Raw genomic sequence first — 22,163 nt, 5'->3', positions numbered from 1 at the left:
TAATTACGTAATTAGAGCATCCAACCCCTTAAATTCAGAGGGAGAATGATATTCAAATCATGACACTTCAATCATGGGCTTGTATGCATGTATTCAACTGAACATTTTCATACATAATTGTGATACCATTTCAGTGTCAAGAGTTTATTAAGTTAATTTGACATAAAAAAAGAGGTTGAGCCTCCCAGGGGGCTGGAACAAGGAGCCAATGCTGACATCATGTAATCAAAAACATGGGTTTTTGCGGATGCCCTCCATAAATGGCACTAAAATCTATTTAAATAATCTTCTCCTTCAGAACAATGGCTTTCTCCAACCAAAATCAGCAGTTATTTAATAATGTAATGTACTGGGCCCACAGGGGAGGCCAGAAACAGACATGATGTAGCATGCACTTCCTTCTGAGGAACTAGTGCAAAAGAAAAACGTAAAAGGGTTATGTAAAGCTAATTCAACACCTTAACAATGGAGACGACGAATCCAGGCCTCTTACCTTCACTGCAGTCTTTTCCCTGGAATCCTGTTGCAGAGCAGTCGCAAATGGGCTCGTCGTTGACGATACTGCAGACTCCTCCATTCAGGCAAATATGGTCGTCTTTGCAAATGTCACTGTTGATTCCCTCACTACCAACGAGCGCTGGCTCGGAACCATTCACTCTCAGATTGGTTATCCATCCTTTGTATGGGACCTGATCTTTGATGGCTGAAGATGTGAGGCGTAGCGCTACAGATCGCAGTTCAGGAGGTATCCCTGCTAAGAATAAATGGCTGAAGACTGTCATGTCCCTCCTTTTAGACTTAACCTCCACCCACTTGGTTTCTTCATCCACAACTAGTGTAGTGTTTTTGAAATTCCTGCGCAAGGTAACAGCGTGCCAGCGGCTGTCATTGACCGCAGTGTCAGAGAGTACTGTTGCTGGCTCAGCGCAGAAGATGGAGAAACGCAAACTAAGTCTACCATTGTGGATGAGCAGTTCCAAGAAGTCACAGAATCCTTCATCGTCAAAGTACACTAAAAGTCCATGAGCACTTTTTGTCTTCATGTTGAAGCTCATTTCACTCTCGCAGCAGGCATTCCACATAGGAAACCTCGCCCACTGGCCTTCTGCGCCTGTGAACTCCATGCTAGCCCCCATATCAACAAGGCAACAAACCAACAGGCCTATCCAGATTAAATGTGCGCCGTTCCTCATTGAGAAGCTCATTGTGATTAGGAAAGGAAGTTACTAACAACAGAGCTAATAAAAAACTACAATTGTTCAGCTCTCTTAGTTGTCTGCTACTAAAGTGTGACAGAGCTACCTACAGCATACAGGACTGCTAAATATTTGGGATAATTTATTCATTGTCCACTGAGAAAGGGAGAGGGCCTGTATTACAGCCAACTCTTGTCAGGTTGAAGGTAACCTGAACAACCTGAATACAAATCAGATCAATAAAGTGACTAAATTTTGCCTCAAAAAATGGTTTACTAAAAAAAATAAGGCTAATCTTTAACTTTACAAACTTTCAGTGGAATCCAGATCTGCTACAATGGGGCCGAGTCATCAAAGTATCTATATAAACTTTGGCCATGTGTGGTGCTTTAAAGCATAGAGTTCATCTGGGGTGTAGAGGGTCATTCAATTTAGGGTCATTTACGTCTAGTTAAAAAAGTCATTGTGTAGGCCTATACTCAGCACTAAACTGAAAGTAGATAAAAATAAAAACTTTGCAGTGTTAACTTGCAGGCCCGAATAGGGCCCTCAGTGTTCACAAACCTTCAATTCACATCCGTTTTTGACATAATGATCCATAACCTGTAAAGAAAAATGGGAAAAGAATATCTCAATTTCTTCATTTGGAAAAGAAATGAAAAGAGATGGCCTCTTTTTAAAAGATAGATGGAATTCACACATCACAATAATTATTACAAAAACCCACAATCTCATAGTGACATTGATATTGAAACAACAGATTTCACTGTGATATTGATTGCTTTGATCTTCAATTACAGTTCTTTCTTTATTCTCATTTTCCACTGTAATTCTCAAAGATTAGAGCACATGTCTTGAGAAAAAGAAAACTGGAATCCAAAGAATTCCATTAGACAGTGCGCCATTATTGTTTTCTCCCTTTAAATACTCATTTCGAAACACTAGGGTACAATGGGGCGAAAGGTCAACAGCACTTTCCTAAACACCTGTTTGTCACTATGCATTGCAAAAATGTCCTGATCCATGAGATATTTGTGTGTGGTGTCTAAAGATTGATTTAAAAGCAATTTTATTTTATTTTTATAAATATATTTTTTAAATGTTTTGAGAAAAAATAATTATTTATCAATTTCATCGTTTTGTTCAAGGTCAAAAGTTTTATAATAAGTGAAAGGGTGGTATTTGGGGTAAAGAGTCCCCCTGTTGCAGGGGGCTAAATGCCCCATAGAACACATTGCTTTTTTTCAGTGGGGGGAATAGATTTGTTATGAAAATATTTAAGTGGGCTCACATGGACTTATCCAATAACAATGATTAACAGAGATTCATTTGTTTATAGAACACTTGAGATGTTATAAAATGCCAAATGTGTTTGAAATTAACAGGAAATTGTGCACCCTTTTCTGAAGTAGTTATTTTGAGTAAGTATTATCTTTATTTGTTCCTCAAAAAAAGCTTCTTGCTGTCTCAATATTATTTGCATTTGTTGAAACATTTAGCATTATAACTGCTGATATCAATCTAACCCCCCTGTAGGGGCCTTTTAACTCAAGTGTATGGGCCTTCTACCACAAGTGTGGGGTAAAAGATTCCCTCACCACCTTTAAAAAAAAAAAAAAATAATTTTAATCAAAACAATAACATTTGGTTATTATTTATTTTCACACAAATGATGTTTCTCCATCAATATTCAATAAAAATAAATATATCAATTTTTTTTAATCTTGCTGCATTGTGTGATCTATTTTTTCTTTAGGTGTGCATTTAGTACCATTGCACCCTATGATATATATCCATTCATAAAAAATAAAGGTTATTTATCAGCATGTATGTTTCCATAAAGAACCTTTAACATCTATGGATCCTTCCCAATGTACAAAATGTTTTTAGTAATGGGAAAAGGTATTCTAGATTAGAAAAAGGTTATTCAAAATGGTTCTTTTGAGAACCGTTCACTGAAATGTTCTTTGGGGAACCAAAAACGGTTATTTTATGGCATTGCTGTGAAACACCCTTTTAGGAACCTTTATTTTTAAGAGTGCTAGGCAACTACTAAAAAAAAAAAGAATAAAGTAAATCTACAATTTCTGTATTTACACCGAGGTAAATATATAATTTTTAGGCTATTATTTATTTAATTGTATTATTTGTATTGTTTTATTTTTTGAAAGGGTATTTTTTCACAATTACATTTCATAAAACGCTACTGGTGATGCATAACCACGTATCCAATTTAGACGTATAGCAGTCATGTTTTTACAGTAATTTAATAAGAGAGGACGAAACGTCCAGCAGCATCGAGGCAGCGGAATGGGCAAATCTCATTTAAGTGAACCTCGCTCAGTTCAAGTCCTGCATCCCCAAAAATGAGCCCAGGGCGGGGGCTTATCGCGCGCCTCTTAAGCGTTAATGACACTGCAATTGTCTGGCCTCTGGGCTGTCTGTCAACTGATCTCAACCAATCATTTCATGCTTGAATTCCTATGTGTTTACTGTCAGATTTATACGGGGGCTACTTAGCAAGATAAAAACAGACACCTTAAATAGATGGATCTAACACAACATATCATACGCGATTAATGTACAGAAGGCAGTCTTAAATACCGTATTTGAGAAACGATTACCCTGCTATCAGTAGCTACTGAAGATTGGTTCTGGAACAATACACTGTATCACAGTGTAATAGCGTATAATAGCGTGTCGTAAAAGATTAACAGTTAAATGTATCTCACAACTGGACCCAACGGTACATATACATGCGCTCCTGCTTTTTAAAATCTAAACTTTAAAATAGTAAAATATTTAGTTTTTTTTCCCTATCCCTTGATTAATATTGGAGATGACTCAGATGCGCAAAGCATAACCAATAATCAAGCACCATCTGCTCACACTGAGAGAGAATGACACCTTGTTCCTCTTTTATAGCTACGCCTGTACCGATACGATGATGGGAAGGACTAAAAAGATATAGGGAGTCGTCAAATATCAATTAAGATGGAGCAAACACCAGCAATAAAACACGAATGAAAGCACAATTTAACAGAAACAAAGCCCAGCTGAATCATCGCACCTTCGCGTGACTGCATTGAGCGCGTGAATAGCAAACATAACACAGCGAACAACGCCTCAAATATGTTTCCAAATTAAATGTAGAATATTTTTTTTTATCATTTTACCTTGAGAAATGGACCATTGTGCGCCCCTTGACAGGTCAACCTCACAGATGGACCTGGTTGATTGCCTCCACATCGATTCAGGCTTTCGTCTGATAAGAACAAAAAAATAAAAAATCACTGCATCGGTGTCGAATGAGCGGAAGAAATGGGAGCGATAAAATTGCGTATGCGGATCTCCAAAGTCCCAATAGGTTTACAAAAAAAACAAAAAAATCAAAACGGAGCCAACAACCAATTAAGATTAAATACTAAAAGGTTCATATTTAACCATTTCTCCAATGCAAATGTTATGGTTTCTTTTGTCAATGTATAAAAGAAGAGATATCGCTCCCTGTTCTGTGTGCAAGACAAGGTGCGATGTGTTTCTCAGGCGAGCTTTGCCAGGGACTGTCAGCACATCGCGTCACGTGTCTCCCGGTTAGTGTCTGATGGAGACGGGCGGGGCGCGAGCGCTGCAGCACCTTGGACAGCGCTCACCGGTATTAGCAACTCCAGATACAGATGGGAAACAACGGCTTCGTCCGCTTTCTGACCATAATCGGACGGTATTCAGATCTAGCGCGAGAGATCCTGTCCGGCATCATTACAAAAAACAAAAAGTGCACTTTACATTACAGTGTGTATGTTCATATGTAACATCAGGTGAATACAGAGTATTTTAATGAACCATGTTCTTTGTGTAGTTTATTTTGTGCATCTGCTTTTATTTGAAGAATATAGCAATAATTGGTATTGCAGTGTAGGTTAATTAATTTCACTAACACGATATGTAACGTCGACACTCTAATATAAAGTATTACTGTACACTGTATTGTTATTATGAAAATGCTGACCGTTTGACAACAAGGTTGTAAGATTGTAACTAGTTAAGAAGAACTAATAAGGAACAATACATTTAAATCAAGCATTAATCTTGGCGGTTAATTTAAACATATACAGAACTAACTAATACTAGCTAATGCATTATGAACTTACATGAACTTATATTAACAGGTAACACTTTACAAAAAGGATATTTGTTGACATTACTTAACTATATTTTTTAAGTTATTTTTTATATATTTAACATGAACTACCAATAAACAATCCTTCTGCAGCATTTATTAATCTTAATATTTAAATATCAACATATTTGTAAATTAAAAACTGTATATGTAAACTTTAGTCAATGCACAATGAACATGTACTAACAAGGAACAATTATATTTTCATAAATTAACATGAACTTATATCATAAATGCTGTAAAACAATAATGTTCACTGTTAGTTCATGATATCTAATACTTTAATTTACTAATGATAACAAATAGAACCTTATTGTTAAGTGTTACCAATTAACATTAACCAGGATTAATAAATAGTGCAATAAAATAATGCTAATTGTTAATTAATTATACCAAATGCATTTTCCAATGTGTTCCATATTGATATTAAAGGCAAGTTCCATGCTAAAACGCTATTAATATTTGACATTTAATTGATTAAATATAAAAGGATTTATTCAAATTCATCTGTATATATTAGTTTGGGCACCATCTTGTGGGTATAGTATTGCTCAGACTTAGAGAAGCAAACTAAATGGGACATTCAGAGACTAATCTGTTCGATGTCCCATCTTCTGCTCAGTTAGCTATTATCTTTTGACAAGAAAAGTGGGCCAAAGCTCCCTTGGGAACCTCCAGCTTTGTACTCAATACTTCCACGGTTCAATGACTTGTCCCTCCATGTCAAAACAACGTATTGGTAACAGGCCCAATCGCTAGACGTGTGAAACTGGAGGTTGTTTAATACGTGAGGTGCGAGTTCCTCAGACGCTTATGTTGAGGCACGAGATGACATCCACGCTTTCTGGGGAGGCTGATGAGAAAGCTTTGCTCTGTGTTTTTCTCTCAAATATATTTCTGCATCATCATTGTTGCATGCATTGTTTTAGTTTGAAAAAAAAAAAAAGATAATATGTACAAGTGTACCAGTTTCTTAACCAGAGTAAATCAGGTTGTGGTTTTCTATGCCATCTGGGAAATTTTTTAAGATAGCATTTTTGTTGAAACTTCATGATTACGGTAATTTAGATATACTAGTGTGTTTGTTATATTTTGAATATTCCATTAACTTTTGGTGGAACTGTGCCTTGATTCTATGTTATGAGTTCCCCAGAGTTCTTTCCAATTTCAGCAAAGTAATTATTTCCTCATTTAGACTTTCAGAATTCAAAGTCATTACACCATACAAGATTATGATAAGATAGCATTTTACTGTAATGGGGCTTCCACTCACATATCATTACAAAGCACATACCATTACATTTAGTTATGTATTTCTATGCCAAATGTTTAGTGTGAACTACTTCATACTTACTACCTCACTATTTTTCCACAGATGTGCGGCATATTCAAGTCAAACTGATCTTTCCTCTTTCAAAGCCTCATGCTCCTCACACTCATGGCTTCTAAAGGTACATGAGACAGAATTCCTGAAAGTCTGATTATTGTAAACACAAACAGTCAAATGCAAATGATGAGTCTACAGATATATTAACAGAGGCCCACACTACATCCCTGCTGTTCATTTGTCTTCGAAGTACGATTAAAATCATGTTGCTTTTCAATACTGGCATTGTGGTCCTCATTCAAAATCAGGATATTATTAATTTATGAGGAATCTGTTTTAACATTGCTATAGGTATTGCCTTGATGACATGGTTTGGACTACAATGTAAATTAAAATCTTGATTACATCTCAATTTAAAAGAGCTCATATCCGCTCGAAATACACTCTTATCTTTTGTGGGCATACACATCAGTCACAAAGACAACCGACAATAAGTGAGAATCCCAGAAACACAGAATCCCGTCTGCAGTCCTTTTATAGCATAATCAGTAGTTTCTAAGAAAGAATTTACAACACTTCTCTACTTGCACCCTGAAACATGCAGGATTTTAATCAGTTCAGAACATTTGATGATGTAAAAATTAGAGCTGTCAGAATTAACACGTTAACGCATTAACGATCATATAACGATTAATTAAAGTTTAATGCGATACTTTTTCTTAATCTTGATTGATGCATTTACCATTTATACAGCATAAACCAGCATAAGCACTGGATTGAAGGGCGGAACATTGCAATGTGTCAGTCCGGAGTCATTACACTGACACACACTTCACAACACTCACAAACACGAAAAACAGTCCGATTGTCTGCAAGCGCTTTTCTTGTGGAGTGACGCTGGCATTGCCACCCTGATGTGAATCATGAACGCAGCTGCACGATTGTTGTAGGAAAGCCGATAGCCACAGTCTACCAGCATATTAATATTGTGGAGGATGAGAGTTTAAGAGATTTAATGCCCATTGCAATGAATATGCATCCTATGGGAAGACTAGTTCTTTCAAATAGTCAAACTCCCAATTAGACTTTGGGAAACATTTAATGTTACTTGTAATGGTGCTATTTTAGTGCATTTATATCTTTATACTGTGGAAGGCTTTGTTTTTTAGATTTACATTTGTAGAATTGCTTCTAGGCCATTTGTCCAATTGGAATGAAACCAACACCAGAAAAATCGCTCTAATCAAGCTCTTTATGGAAATATGGAACATGGCAAATTTTCGATTAAATTAAATTAAATTAAATTAAATTAAATTAAATTTCGATTGTAAGTGCCAACAACAAGTCTCCGCTTTTATGTAAATGGATGTAACTCTTAAACGGAATTAGATATTTCACTAAATTTGACACAATTATATAAGGGCTCAATCTGAGTACACACAAAATAGTTGCGGGGCTTGGCCACTTGAAAGTGACTCTAACTATGGAGCCATTGGGCCGATTGACTTCAAAATTTGCATGCAGCGTCTTTGTCTGACTTTCCATCATTGACTTTGAGCACAGTCAAGTATCTTGAGATACATAGCCACCATTGGCCAATCATCTGTTTGCGAGCATGCCAAACAGGTCTCAAGGCTCTATCTTGGCAACACTTTGGACTATTAAACCGAACTTGTTACATGTGATAGTTATATATACATGTACCCTGATAGTACCTGAGCAGTTTAAGAACAGTGCCACTTACTGGTAAGAAAATATGAAAAATAGATTTATTGCTAACAGTGTGGCCTAAAATCATTAATTATTTGGCCTATTATCAAAAAATTTAACCTATGTTCATGAGACTGGTCTTGTCTGGTTTCTTTGGTTATGGCGATGACAGTGTTTCCATATTTTCCTTGGTCTGCCTTATTGCCTGTCCACCGTTTTGAATTTCATTGATAGCATACTCTTTATAACTCCTCCTACAGCATTCATTGGATCTTCACTTGAAACGTATCATGCTTTTTTATACTGTATTTACTTGAATCATTTTTGGAAACTGTTTACACTTGTTTAGGACAAAATCAATCATGTTTATTTATTTTATTTTTTTGACGCACACTTCACATCACTCACAAACACATAAAACAGCGCATCAGTGTCAGTGATAAAATGATGGGGAAAGGACCTTATGATAGAAATCAAGTATTTTCAAGTATTTTCAGCCCAAGTAAGGCACATTTAAATTACCACAGAAACATATCAAGTCTATCACCAAAACGTAGAATGAGACTAATTATATAAAACTATATTTTGAACCACCATTAATTCTATTAAGGAATGCCAGACCGGTAAGCTCCCAACAGCACTTTCACTGGAGTATTACAAGACATATTGGTATAAGCCCAAGTCCAGACTTCAGGAACCATTGTCAACAATTACTTTTGAATTAAGCCTTTAGGAACCAGCAATAAAACAAATTAATTGACAAATAAATAGCTTGGACAGTCTCATAATCGGAAAATCAACAAACACTGAGCTATAGTTGCAGGTTTTAAGGGCCAGGCTAAGCACCCACTGGGATTTGACCAAAAGTCCTTTGAGGATGTGGCATATGTACAGAAATGCAATGCATTAGAGCTTGATTTTAATATAGGCCTTTGTCTCCTTTTCATCAGATAAACAGAATTGAAATCTCTGATGCTAATTTCAAATGTGTTCTCTGTGTTTTAGGTAGAATACAGGGGGAAGAGTAGATTTACATTTGTTTGGAATTGTCTAGCAATGCTGAAGGAAAAAGCCAGGGTCTTACCTGCTGTTGGCTTTGTTCATTTGCAGAACAGGGTGGCAGGTTGAGGAATGCAGTAATCAGATTGGGCAGAGATCCCTCAGCGACTGCAGTGGGGAGATGTTTCCTGTTTCTGCAAGACTGGCATCCTTTCTACTATGCCTGCTCTCTCAGTAAATAATGATACTGCTTATGCTAGAACTGTGAACAAAATGCTTAAGTAATTCTTTAGCTGACTTCTACTTTCCTTTGATTGTGACTGATTAAAAGTATCTAAGCTCTTTTCATATGATGAGAAATAGCTTAGGGAATGCAAGTACAGTATGCATAAAGCATTTCAGTCTCCAAATGAGTGCAGTTTGGTTACAAAAATTGTAAGGCAATATTATGTAAGGTAATGTAGCAGTATTATTCGATATATATATATACAATATATATATATATATATATATATATATATATATATATATATATATATATATATATATATATATATGTATTTCAATCAGGAAGACTCGCAGACTTGAGTGAAATTTAAGATGAAATTTATTTGATGAATTTAAAACAGAAAATTAATGTCTCTCTTTGGAGTAAACCCCGCCTGGCGGTCCGAAGATGTTGTACTCGGAACCGTCATATCCTGCCTGAGATAGGATGCAGGAGCGAGGAGCCTACCCCATGCAGGACTGGACTCAACTGGTGGTGGTGGGGTGTTGGAGGTTGCCAGATTAGCACACTGAAACAGCAATGTGATATTGTTAGCAGACTTATAAAGCAATGGCTTACATGTGATTGGCTAGGAGTTACCTAGCTAATGGTACGATGATGTTCAGCTGCTAGTATTCCTGCTAGAACTACGCTGCGCTTACATTTATAGATGTATGAATAAATATGACATGATGAAGAATAAATGCATGTTTATAGATGTATAAAAAATATGAAATTAAGTTAAATTAAAATTAACTTTCAATAAATGTATCCACTAATGACACATGTTAGGTAACAATTGTGTGTTGTTGCATGGTTCAAAAATCTTTGAAAGTTTGGGTCAACCGTCTCAGGAGACATGATTATTTGTGTCTCAACACAGATGAGCGAATTATAAATAACATTCTTCCAAACCCCATTAGCATTCCTCATGATTGTGGAGAACCTGTGAGATTTAGGCAAATCAGAGGGAAGCTCCATTACCTCTGTTTTAATGTAGGGATTTGTCTTGTAAGTTGTAAAAGATTTATATATTATTTAATTAGGGGTCAAGCCCTGAAAGGGTGAAGAACCCTATTGTGTTTGTTAGTGCTCTTCTTATTCTTACTCTTATTCTTCTTTTGGAATAATATACATGGAAGTCTATTGCAGCCCATAGATCCGATTGCGGGAAAGTTATGACATTTTGCACACAGACAGAGGAAAGTCAAACTAATAACACAGCAAATTTGGAGTGTCTAGCTCAAACACTTTAGCGCCACCAACATGTCAAAGTTTCACTCATGTTTACGCTGATAAACTTTTAAACCGTAAATCATAGTAACAAAATAATTTTTGGCTTACAACTCTTAAACGCTTTGTCAAAAAAAATCATGAACCTGGTCTCTTTCGATTCAGTGTGACATACCAAGTTGAACGATACCCAATTTTCCCATGTCGGCCATTTTTGCATCGACCATTTTTCATTTTGTCATTAAATGGTGTATTTTATGAACGCACTGGTGTATCTTTATGAAACTTTGTATGTGTTATCAGCACCATAGCCTGAAGGTGCCTGAGAAGTTTGGGTCCAGAGCCACCTAGTGGCCAAACTATTTAATTATATAAATGTAGGAGCTTATTACTTTTGTTGGTCGCGTTATGTTCGTGAGGACTTGCCGATCGCAATAATACCATACTTGCAATATATCACTTTATGGCCTGTTGCCATTTTGAAAAAAGTTCTGAAAATCCTTTAGCGAATTGCTTCTAGGCCATTTGTCCGATTGGAACGAAACCAACACCAGAAAATCGCTCTAATCAAGCTCTTTATGGAAATATGGAACATGGCAAAATTTCAATTGTAGGTGCCAAAAACATGCCAACGACATTAAAAGCTGTCTCTGCTTTTATGTAAATGGATGTAACTCTTAAACGGAATAAGATATTTCACAAAATGTTACACACTTATATAAGGGCTCAATCATGAACACACAAAAAAGTTGCGGGGCTTGGCCACTTGGTGGCACTATAACAGAAAAAAATTAGAAAGTGACTCTAACTATGGAGCCATTGGTCCGATTGACTTCAAAATTTGCATGCAGTGTCTTTGTCTGACTTTCCATCATTAACTTTGAGCACAGTCAAGTATCTTGAGATACATAGCCACCATTGGCCAATCATCTGTGAATTTCATTGCGAGCATGCCAAACAGGTCTCAAGACTCTATCTTGGCAACACTTTGGACTATTAAAATGAAACTTGTTACATGTGATAGTTATCATGCCCTGATAGTACCTGAGCAGTTTAAGAACAGTGCCACTTACTGGTAAGAAAATATGAAAAATAGATTGTATTGCTTATAGCCTAAAATCAATAATTATTTGGCCTATTATAAATTTTTTTTGCCTATGTTCATGAGACTGGTCTTGTCTGGTTTCTTTGGTTATGGCGATGACAGTGTTTCCATATTTTCCATGGTCTGCCTTATTGCCTGTCCACCGTTTTGAATTTCATTGATAGCATACTCTTTATAACTCCTCCTACAGCATTCATCAGATCTTGACTTGAAACTGATCATGCTTTTTTATACTGTAGTTACGTGAATCATTTTTGGAAACTGTTTACACTTGTTTAGGACAAAATCGACCATGTTTACTTGAATACTTACATTTCATAAATACTTTTGACCTCTCAGGCGTGCACCCAAGATACTGCAAATGCTCATCACATCGCAAGTGCTCACAGAAATCACACATCTTCCTTCGATCAGACAGAATGCAAGACTAAATTGATCTTTCTTTTGCAGCTTAATGTTTTCTTAATATCTCTTCAACATCAACCACATCCTGCTCTGTATTTCCATAGTCATTAAAGTTTTCTTCATCACTTTCTGATGTTACTAAATTCAGAGGCCTTGCCCACTGAAAGGGGCACTGATATGTCTGAAAATGTTTTACATAACATAAACATTTATAACATCGGCATATATCGTCACATTGCCCAGCCCTAAATCATCTCAATGTAAATTACAAGGCATTAAAACATATCATGTTTTATCAGGCTTGACCTGGTATTGCTGCTTGCAGCTATATTTATCATTATAATTATTTAATTTGATTAACGTATTTACAGTTGAAGTTGGAAGTTTAAATACACTTAGGCTGAAGTCATTAAAACAAATTTTATAACCAATCCACAGATTTCATATTAGCAAACTACAGTTTTGGGGGCATCTACTTTGTGAATGACACAAGTAATTTTTCCAGCAACTGTTTACAGACAAATTGTTTCATATTTAATTGACTTTATCACAATTCCAGTTGGTCAGACGTTTGCATACACTAAGTTAACTGTGCTTTTAAGCACCTTGGAAAATGATGCCAGGCCTTTAGGCAATAATCAATTAGCTTCTGATAAGCTAAATGGCTAATTGGAGTAAATTGGAGGTGTACCTGTGGATATATTTTAAGGCCTACCTTCCAACTCAGTGCCTCGTTGCTTGACATCATAGGAAAATCAAAAGAAATCAGCCAAGATGTGGACCTCCACAAGTCTGGTTCATCCTTGGGAGCAATTCTCAAATGCCTGAAGGTACCACGTTCAACTGTACAAACAATATGCAAAAAATATGCAAGTATAAATGCCATGGGTCTATGCAGCCATCATACTACTCAGGAAGGATAAGTATTCTGTCTCCTTGAGATGACCTTAGTTTGGTGCGAAAAGTGCAAATTAATCCCAGAACAACAGCAAAGGACCTTGTGAAGTTGTTGGAGGAAACAGGTAGACAAGTATCTATATCCACAGTAAAACGAGTCCTTTATCGACATAACCTGAAATGCTTCTCAGCAAGGAAGAAGCCACTGCTCCAAAACCACAATAATAAATCCAGACTACAGTTTGCAAGTGCACATGGGGACAAATATCTTACTTTTTGGAGTAATGTCCTCTGGTCTGATGAAACAAAAATTGGACTGTTTGGCCATAATGACCTTTGTTATGTTTGCTTGCAAGACGAAGAACACCATCCCAACTGTGAAGCATGGGAGTGGCAGCATCATGTTGTGGGGTTGCATTGCTGCAGAAGGGATTGGTGTATTTCACAAAATAGATCGCATCATGATGAAGGAAAATGATGTGGATACATTGAAGCAACATCTCAAGACTTCAGCCAGGAAGTTAAAGCTTGTTGCAAAAGGGTCTTCCAAATAGACAATGACCCCAAGCATACCTCCAAAGTTGTGGCAAAATGGCTTAAGGACAACAAAGTCAAGGAATCTGAGTGGCCATCACAAAGCCGACCTCAATCTTATAGAAAATTTGTGGAAGAACTGAAAAAGCGTGTGTGAGCAAGGAGGCCTACAAACTTGACTCCGTTACACCAGTTCTTTCTGCATCTGAATGAGCCAAAATTCCAGCAACTTATCGTGAGAAGCTTGTGGAAGGCTACCCAAAATGTTTAACCCAAGTTAAACTATTTAAAGGCAATGCTACCAAATACTAACAAAGTGTATATAAACTTCTTACCCTCATGGAATGTTGAATGTGAAGCTGAAATAAATCATTCTCTCTACTATTATTCTGGCATTTCATATTTTTTAAATATCCTAACTGACCTAAAACAGGCAATGTTTTCTACGATTAAATGTAGTGGAAAAACTGAGTTTAAATATATTTGGTTAAGGTGTATGTAAACTTCTGACTTCAACTGTCTATAAAATACAAGGGCAGTTTTAGGGTCAGTGGATATTCGGGGCTTTGCCAGACCTCTGTGGATATTTATGGGGACATCCTTTGATGAAATGTATTGGAATGTAATCAGTGTTGGGTGTAATTGAATTACAAAGTAATTCGTTACTGTAATATAATAAAAAAAAAATTGTCAAAAATGCATTACATTTTGAATTCTTGTAATCAGTTTACTGTTACTGACTTTCAATTTATTTAATTACTTGTAAGTACATTATAGGGTTATGCTTATTTATAATATATTTTTTATGTAGAATACATGAATTCTGGCCTCATAATGATTCATTGTGAAGGAAAAATGTGAGGTGCTGAGTGAATGACTTGTAACATGAACAAGAAATATAGACATTATTTGGAATATGTGGAAAACAGTTTAAGAAAGTAACTTAAAAGTAAATAAATTAGTAATTACATTACTTTTTCAGTGAAATAATTAATAAATTAATCTGATTACAATTGTTTGAGAAACATTAGTAATTTGTTGTCGATTAATATTTTTTTAAGTAATTTCCTAAAAACTGAATATAGTACATTTATATCTGTTAAGTGTCATTTATATAAAGTAAATCTTTAAATATTACTGGAATTAAAACTAAAAGGGTCCACTAACTTTTGTCTCAGCCTAAGATACGTTCAAAGATCAGAAGTTGCATGCTTTTAACTGGGCCATATGAAGATATGATGATAAAATGTCAATCGATAGAGATTTTGCTGTATCGTGTATATCGCGATATGTAGATATCCATCCAGAGTAGGCTTTTCTATCAGTGGGCAAGGCTTCACATGAGGCTAAGAGAATTGAAGAAACATGAATAGGGTTTTTCCAGCATTGAACAATTTTCTGCGACCGCCCAAGCAAATCTAATAACATTCATTGTGCGTTTGGCTCTTTAAAAGCACTAAATATTGTTCTCATCTGAAACGCAAATGTTTCACTTCTGACTGAAGTGACTGTGGCCCGTGCTGTCTCTTGAGCTCTAAAGTGTGGGCGAGTCGAGCAGTCTTTCCGACATTTATCCTCCAGAGACAGAAGATCACTCGTGCTATTCAGTAATTTTTGAACCAGGAAAACCCCAAATGGAGAAAGAAATCTCCACAGAACAGGACGACTCCCAGACAGATTAAAAAATATAGAGGAGCATGTTTTTAAAACGATATGGTGTACAGAGCAGAAACATTTAATCTGAAAACTGTTTCACACACATAGCACTTGTAATACAAACAATTATTATGAATACGCAAAGACTATTATGAATGCCAAAAATGGTATTTGGTATTACTCATACAGTAGAGTATGTATGTATATATATATATATATATATATATATATATATATACTCTCTCTCTCTCTCTCTCTCTCTATATATATATATATAGAGTATATATACAAATGCGATATTAATCGCATTTGTATATGCGATTAATCGCATATACAAATATTTGCTGAGAAATCCCCTCATATAACAATAATTCAATATATAAAGATTATACATATTCATATCAATATATAATTATACATAGTTATCTGTAAATATTAAAAATTATATATATATATATATATATATATATATATATATATATATATATATATATATATATATATATATAATATTCAGATAATTAAAATGCATTACATTCTTGTGGCAGAAGAGCCACGACCATATTATTGAACATAAGCCAGTCATTGGCATACAGTTCACAGCAATCCATTTCACAAGTGAATTTGTCAATCAGTTGGAGATTTTTTTTATTAATGCTTACAAAACTTTTACATCTAGAGCCAAGAGGTATATTATAACAAACAACAACAAAAAGGAAAATAAATAAACAGTTTAAATAAAAATATCAAATTGTTTCCATATTTCAAAAACAAATGGTTTATAATCACCATACTTACATTTATGAATACTAAACTTTGCCAACAAAAGCAGAACATTAATCAAATAATATTCCTTTTGAAGAGACATGTCATAGCTAAAACAAACTAATAAAACATTTTCAAAACAAAATTGAAAGCTGGGAATAATATGATCTCTAACAATCTTGCAGAAATCAGACCAAAAACAAGTCGAGTAGGAACAACTCCAAAATAAATGAAACATTTTTTCCACCTGCATGTACAGAATATAAATCTCTCTACAAGAAAATAATTAGTGGGGTAGTACTTATAAATAAGTTTGAAGGATATTTATGAGTAATTTCCGAATTTTGCACCATCTCAGTGTTTTGAATGCAAGAACGCCTACTGAAGTGTTTTCTTAACTGTATAAACTGCGCATTGCTCACACAGCTGAAGTTTAAATTACTGCCCTCTGGAGTAAACAGGTGGTACTACAAGCTTGCATTTCTCAGGAATCTTTCAAATTATGGTCTGGGGAAAGTGCGATTAAATGCGTAAATGTTTGTTTACGCGTTCATTTTGTAAAATGAATCGCACTGAATTAACGTGTTAAATCGTTAATTCATATATATATATATATGAGTCTCATGAGTCTCAAATGAAATCACAAGTAAAAAACTTGAACGGCATCTGCAGATCTGGCGCCATCTGTTATGGATGCCTCAAGCACAGTTTACAGCTGAACATTTCGACCGCACCTGAAAAGGCTTTTCGCAGTGAAAAAGGCCAATTGCTTGACTGTGTCATGTGAGTTTAACTTGCTCAAGCCAGATATCAGCATTTATCCTGTCTCTAATTTGAAGAAACATATAGAGGTATATTTCATATTTCTGCTTACTAGATTCTGTGTGTCTATAACGTAGCTTGTAATTAACTATCTATCACTGAGATTATTGGGCTGCTGTGAGAGATTAATGCAATGTTATCAATAGGGCTGGGCATTAAAAGGATCTTGATGTATGATCTAGAGAGATGTCCTTGATCAAACTTTTGAGTAGTTTTCTATATTTAGCCTATGCTCTACATCTAGAACAGGGGTGTTCATTACATCAATCACGATAGCAAGAGCACCACTGGTTGGTTGATCTAGATTAAATATAAAAGATTGACTTTTTATTTACTGACGTCTGTCGCTGCGCACTGTTTGATTGACAGGTGGCTAATGTTTGAGCACTAATGCGTAAATTATCAAATACACTTTATAATTCTGCCAATGCCCATCTTGGTGAGGATTTATTGTAAATGCAGTCGTATATGTCTAAAGTGAATTTAAACAGTGGGACAAAAAGCTTATTTGCATCAAAATGTTGGACTTGAACCAAATTGAGCAGTGTCTAGTAGGCTATGACATATAAAAACTATTAATCAAACAACAATAACAAGGAAACGAGAAAACCACTCACAACTTTTGGCCGAATAGCTTGAGTAGCTTTAAAATAATTAATATTATAGAATAAAACAGTGACATTTTTTAAAATAATATTTTTTTTAAATATTGTTTTTTAATACATAATAAATGTTTTTAATAATACTGACCCCTGATGTGGAGAGTGTGTTAATTGGTAAAATAAATAACCAGGAAAGTAGAGATGATAAAATAATTTAGAATTATGATTAGCCTTTATAAAGATAGAAAAGTATCAACATTTGCAGAGCAATACTTCATCAGAACATCCCACCAGTCACAAACTTCATAAAATTATGCATCATGCATTATAATGAGAACACAACTATTTCTGGGTTTAAAAGATACAAGAACTAAATCAATGCGGGGCATTGTATCTCAAATGGAGGACAATGTGACTCCCATGTGCTACTTAAAGAAATAATTCACAAAAAATAAAAATGTTCCTATCATTTACTCACCCTCATGCCATCTGTCTATGACTTTCTTCAGAACACAAATTAAGATTTTTAGAAGAATATTTCAGCTCTGTAGGCCCATACAATACAAGTGAATGGATGACAACATTTTGACACTCCACAAAGCACATAAATGCAGCATAAAAGTAATCCACATGATCCAGTGGTTAAATCCATGTCTTCAGAAGTGATATGTTAGTTGTGGGTGAGAAACAGATCAATATTTAAATACATTTTTGAAACAAATTCTTCTCCTTGCCCAGTAGGTGGTGATATGCATGAAGAATGTGAATCACCAAAAACAAAAGAAGAAGAAAGTGAAAGCTAAATTGGAGGTTGACTGAGCAGTGAAGATAACTAATAGTAAAAAAGGAATTAAATATTGATCCTTTTCTCACCATATCATCATATCGCTTCTGAAGACATGGATTAAACCAATGGAGGCTCATGGATTAGACTATATTTATGCTGATTTATGGGATTTGTGGAACTTCAATATTTTAGCACCGATTCACTCTCATTGTATGGACCAAAAGAGCTGAGATATTCTCTAAAAATCTTAATTTGTGTTCTGCAGAAGATAGAAAGTCATACACATCCAGGATGGCATGAGGGTGAGTAAATGATGAGAGATTTTTCATTTTTGGGAGAATTATTCCTTTTTAAGCATGATGTAGCTCCTGTACCAAAAACCTTTTCCAATGCCTGCTCTACCTCCTCTATTGTGCAGGACATGACGTGCCAAGTGATCCTGCTTATTTAGCATTTTCTGGCATTCCTTGCATTGTTTGAACATGTTTTATGCACAACAATAAGACTGTATCAGCATTAAGAGAAATTTAGACCATACACGTAAACTGAACTTAATGTAATTGTTACATACATTACGATTTAAAATAGTGATCAGTTTATTGAAAATAAATGTTTTATCTTTTAATTTGTGTTATCATTTTTCCCTTTTATTTTTTGGAATCAAATTTTATATTTTAAAAGTTGGCATACAGTGTTCATTATAATGGGGCAAAGGTTTTGCAACTCAGTACTCAATACTCACCACTCATGAGTACTTTTAAATGAGCTACTCTTAGGACAGCTACTTTTACTCTACTCACACTACATATTTGGGAAGTAACAGTACTTCTACTTGAGTATGATTTTTCAGTACTTTTTCCACCCCTGTATATATACATATATATATATATATATATATATATATATATATATATATATATATATATATATATATATATATATATATATATATATACACACACACAATTTATTAGGAACACCTGTACTCATGCTATTATCTAATCAACATATCGTTTGACAGCAATGCAATGCTTAAAATCATGCAGATATGGGTGAGAAGATTCAGTTAGTGTTCATATCAATTATCAGAATGGGAAAAAATTTGATCTCAGTTTTTTCAACTGTGACATGATTGCTGGTGCCAGATGGGCTGGTATGAGTATTTCTGTAACTGCTAATCTACTGGCAGTATTCACACACAACAGTCTCTAGAATTTACTCTGAATGGTGCGAAAAACAAAAAACATAGAGTGAGCGGCAGTCATATAGACAGAAATGCCTTGTTGATGAGAGGTCAGTGGAGAATGGCCAGACTGGCTCAAGCTGACTAGGGCTACAATTATCGATTATTTTTCGACTATTCAGCGATTATTGCAACGATTAATCATTAGCTGTTAACAGACTATCCAGCTTGTGCCCCAACATAAAAGGTTTTATTAAATGTGCTTACAAACTATAAAGGGGGGGGAGATCATCTTTTAAAAATACCTCCAAATGACATTCACTCAATTAAAGGGGAAAAAATACTTGGATTTATTTTGTTTAATTAAAATTTTCACTGCAAAAAATCCTATTGTTATCAAGAGTTTTTGTCTTGTTTTCCATTTAAAATTGTCTACAAAACCTTAAAACAAGATACATTTACTTGAGAAGCATCAAATAAGATATTCAGACTTGCTTTAAGAGAATGTATCTTAAACATAAGTGTATTTTGATGTGTATTTTTTCACTTGTTCATACTTATGCTAGTGCAGTAAAGAAAAAATATACTCATATTCAAGATATTTGCTCTAAAAGCATGTCTAAATATCTTATATGTTGCTTCTCAGGTAAACGTATCTTGTTCTAAGGATTTTTCGATATTTTAAAATGTTTAAATATTAAAATTAATTAACTGTTATATTCAAAATTCACCAATAAAATGTTTTTCTTCTGCAGTATAGCTACTAAAGTAAATGTACATAAGGAGTTTTAGATATTTAAATTATAAAACAAACCAAAAAAAGACAAATATATATATATATATATATATATATATATATATATATATATATATATATATATATATAGGGCTGTCGATTTAACGCGTTAATTCAGTGAGATTAATTTTACAAAAAATAATGCGTTAAAAAAATTTACGCAATTAATTGCAATGGCCCCGGACCGTAATAAGAAAGATTCCTGAGAAATGCAAGCTTGTAGTACCACCTGTTTACTCCAGAGGGCAGTAAGTGAAACTTCAGCTGAGTGGTAACACATAGTTTATACAGTGAAGAAAACAACCTTCAGCAGCAACAACACAAACATGCGTTACGTTCTAGCGTTCAAAACACTTGATGGAGCGCAAATCCGAACTAAGAGATCTAAAGCTTTGTTCTAAGTATTAAACTATATTTAACTTGACACAGTGACCTAAAAATGTTATGTTTATGATGCAACGCACCCGAGACACTACACAAGCATGTCTGACGCAGGTGTACATTGACGGGTCCTTAAACAAGCCCTCATAATAAATCTCGAACTGATTGACAAATTCACTTGTGAAATGGATTGATGTGAACTGTATGCCAGTGACTGGCTTATGTTAAATAATATGGTGGTAAACAATACATTGTATTCTAAAGCCGCTTTTTGAGTTGTCTTATCAATGATTAACTCTTCTGCCACAAGAATGTAATTTTTTATATTTAAAGATAACTATGTATAATTATTTCATCATTATATATTGAATTAATGTTATATGAGGGCTTTCTCAGCATATATTTGTATATGTGATTAAATACAATTAATCACGATTAATTAATAAGGGACATGTCATTAATTCAATAAAAAAATTTAATCGATTGACAGCCCTAATATATGACCATTACACAACATTTAGAACCTTTTAAACTACATTCAGCCACAAGTGGCATTCCAGAGGAGTCTGCAAGATCAGTTGTGTTCATATAGAATGCCGAGACTCATGCTAAGGGACAGTTCAGTAAATTGATCTAACTCTCTGAGTCAGTTGCATTCACTGTTGAAGACTGGATCAGGGCTTGAACGTCCCTCCAGGGCTGTGTGTGTGTCTGTGATGCGTTGGTTAAGGGATGTGCTTTAGATGGGTTGGTTGTGGAGGATGTATGTAAAGCTGACTGGTTGTGGGGTGTTTAACAGTCCAAGGGTGTCTAGTCTACTGCATGTTGCGTACAGGACTGGTGCACATTAACAGGAAGGATAAAAAAGGGAGGGTTTTGTCAGCGGTGAAGGCCATGGAGGAGCGCTGCTGTCAGTGATTAATGGCTGGCAGGGTTTACTGTTCTCTGGGTTATAGATTTCCTGTCTCTCTCTCTCTGTGGTGGCTGCCTCTCATTAAACACTGCAATCAAATAGGCCCCGGCAAGACCCACAGCTCAAGGAGGGGAAGAGAGTTCACAAACAGACTGAGTGTAGGTGCCGGACAGATGAGGTGAGCATAATGACCAGAGGCCAGGAGAGGAATGGGTTAACAAGTGTTATAAATCAAAAATCCCCCACCAAACACAGATGATCCATGTCCTGAGAGAAGCTAGAGATTATGTCAGAAGATGGATATATTTTAGCAGAACAAAAACAGGTAGGGAGTGGCACTGTACTCTGTCTTGACATGTCCGTATGGTGTTTTGATTGAGATAGGATGCCCATTTCTAATGAAG

The 22,163-nt window shown here is 35.2% G+C and overlaps 2 protein-coding genes across 23 annotated transcripts in view; both read right to left on the bottom strand.

The window, feature by feature from the left end:
- The window catches only part of LOC127626642 (neurexin-1a-like), a 223,136-nt gene extending 218,418 nt beyond the window's left edge, over positions 1-4,718 (bottom strand). For all 21 annotated transcript variants that reach the window (XM_052102589.1, XM_052102590.1, XM_052102601.1 and 18 more), the window contains exons 1-2: positions 4,373-4,718; positions 494-1,799 (exon numbers count right to left, since the gene is read on the bottom strand). In XM_052102589.1, coding sequence (XP_051958549.1) covers positions 494-1,205 — 712 coding nt within the window. In that variant the 5' untranslated portion in view covers positions 1,206-1,799; positions 4,373-4,718. The remainder of the gene's footprint in view (positions 1-493; positions 1,800-4,372) is intronic.
- LOC127626644 (ankyrin repeat and SOCS box protein 3-like) overlaps positions 1-22,163 on the bottom strand; it is a 280,530-nt gene that overhangs the window by 60,566 nt on the left and 197,801 nt on the right. The gene's annotated exons all lie outside the window — the stretch shown is intronic.

Source organism: Xyrauchen texanus, chromosome 33 (genome assembly GCF_025860055.1).
Source record: "Xyrauchen texanus isolate HMW12.3.18 chromosome 33, RBS_HiC_50CHRs, whole genome shotgun sequence".
In the NCBI taxonomy this organism is placed as follows: domain Eukaryota; kingdom Metazoa; phylum Chordata; class Actinopteri; order Cypriniformes; family Catostomidae; genus Xyrauchen; species Xyrauchen texanus.
The sequence above is the reverse complement of the archived record's forward strand: the minus strand, read 5'-3'. Positions and strand labels throughout refer to the sequence as shown.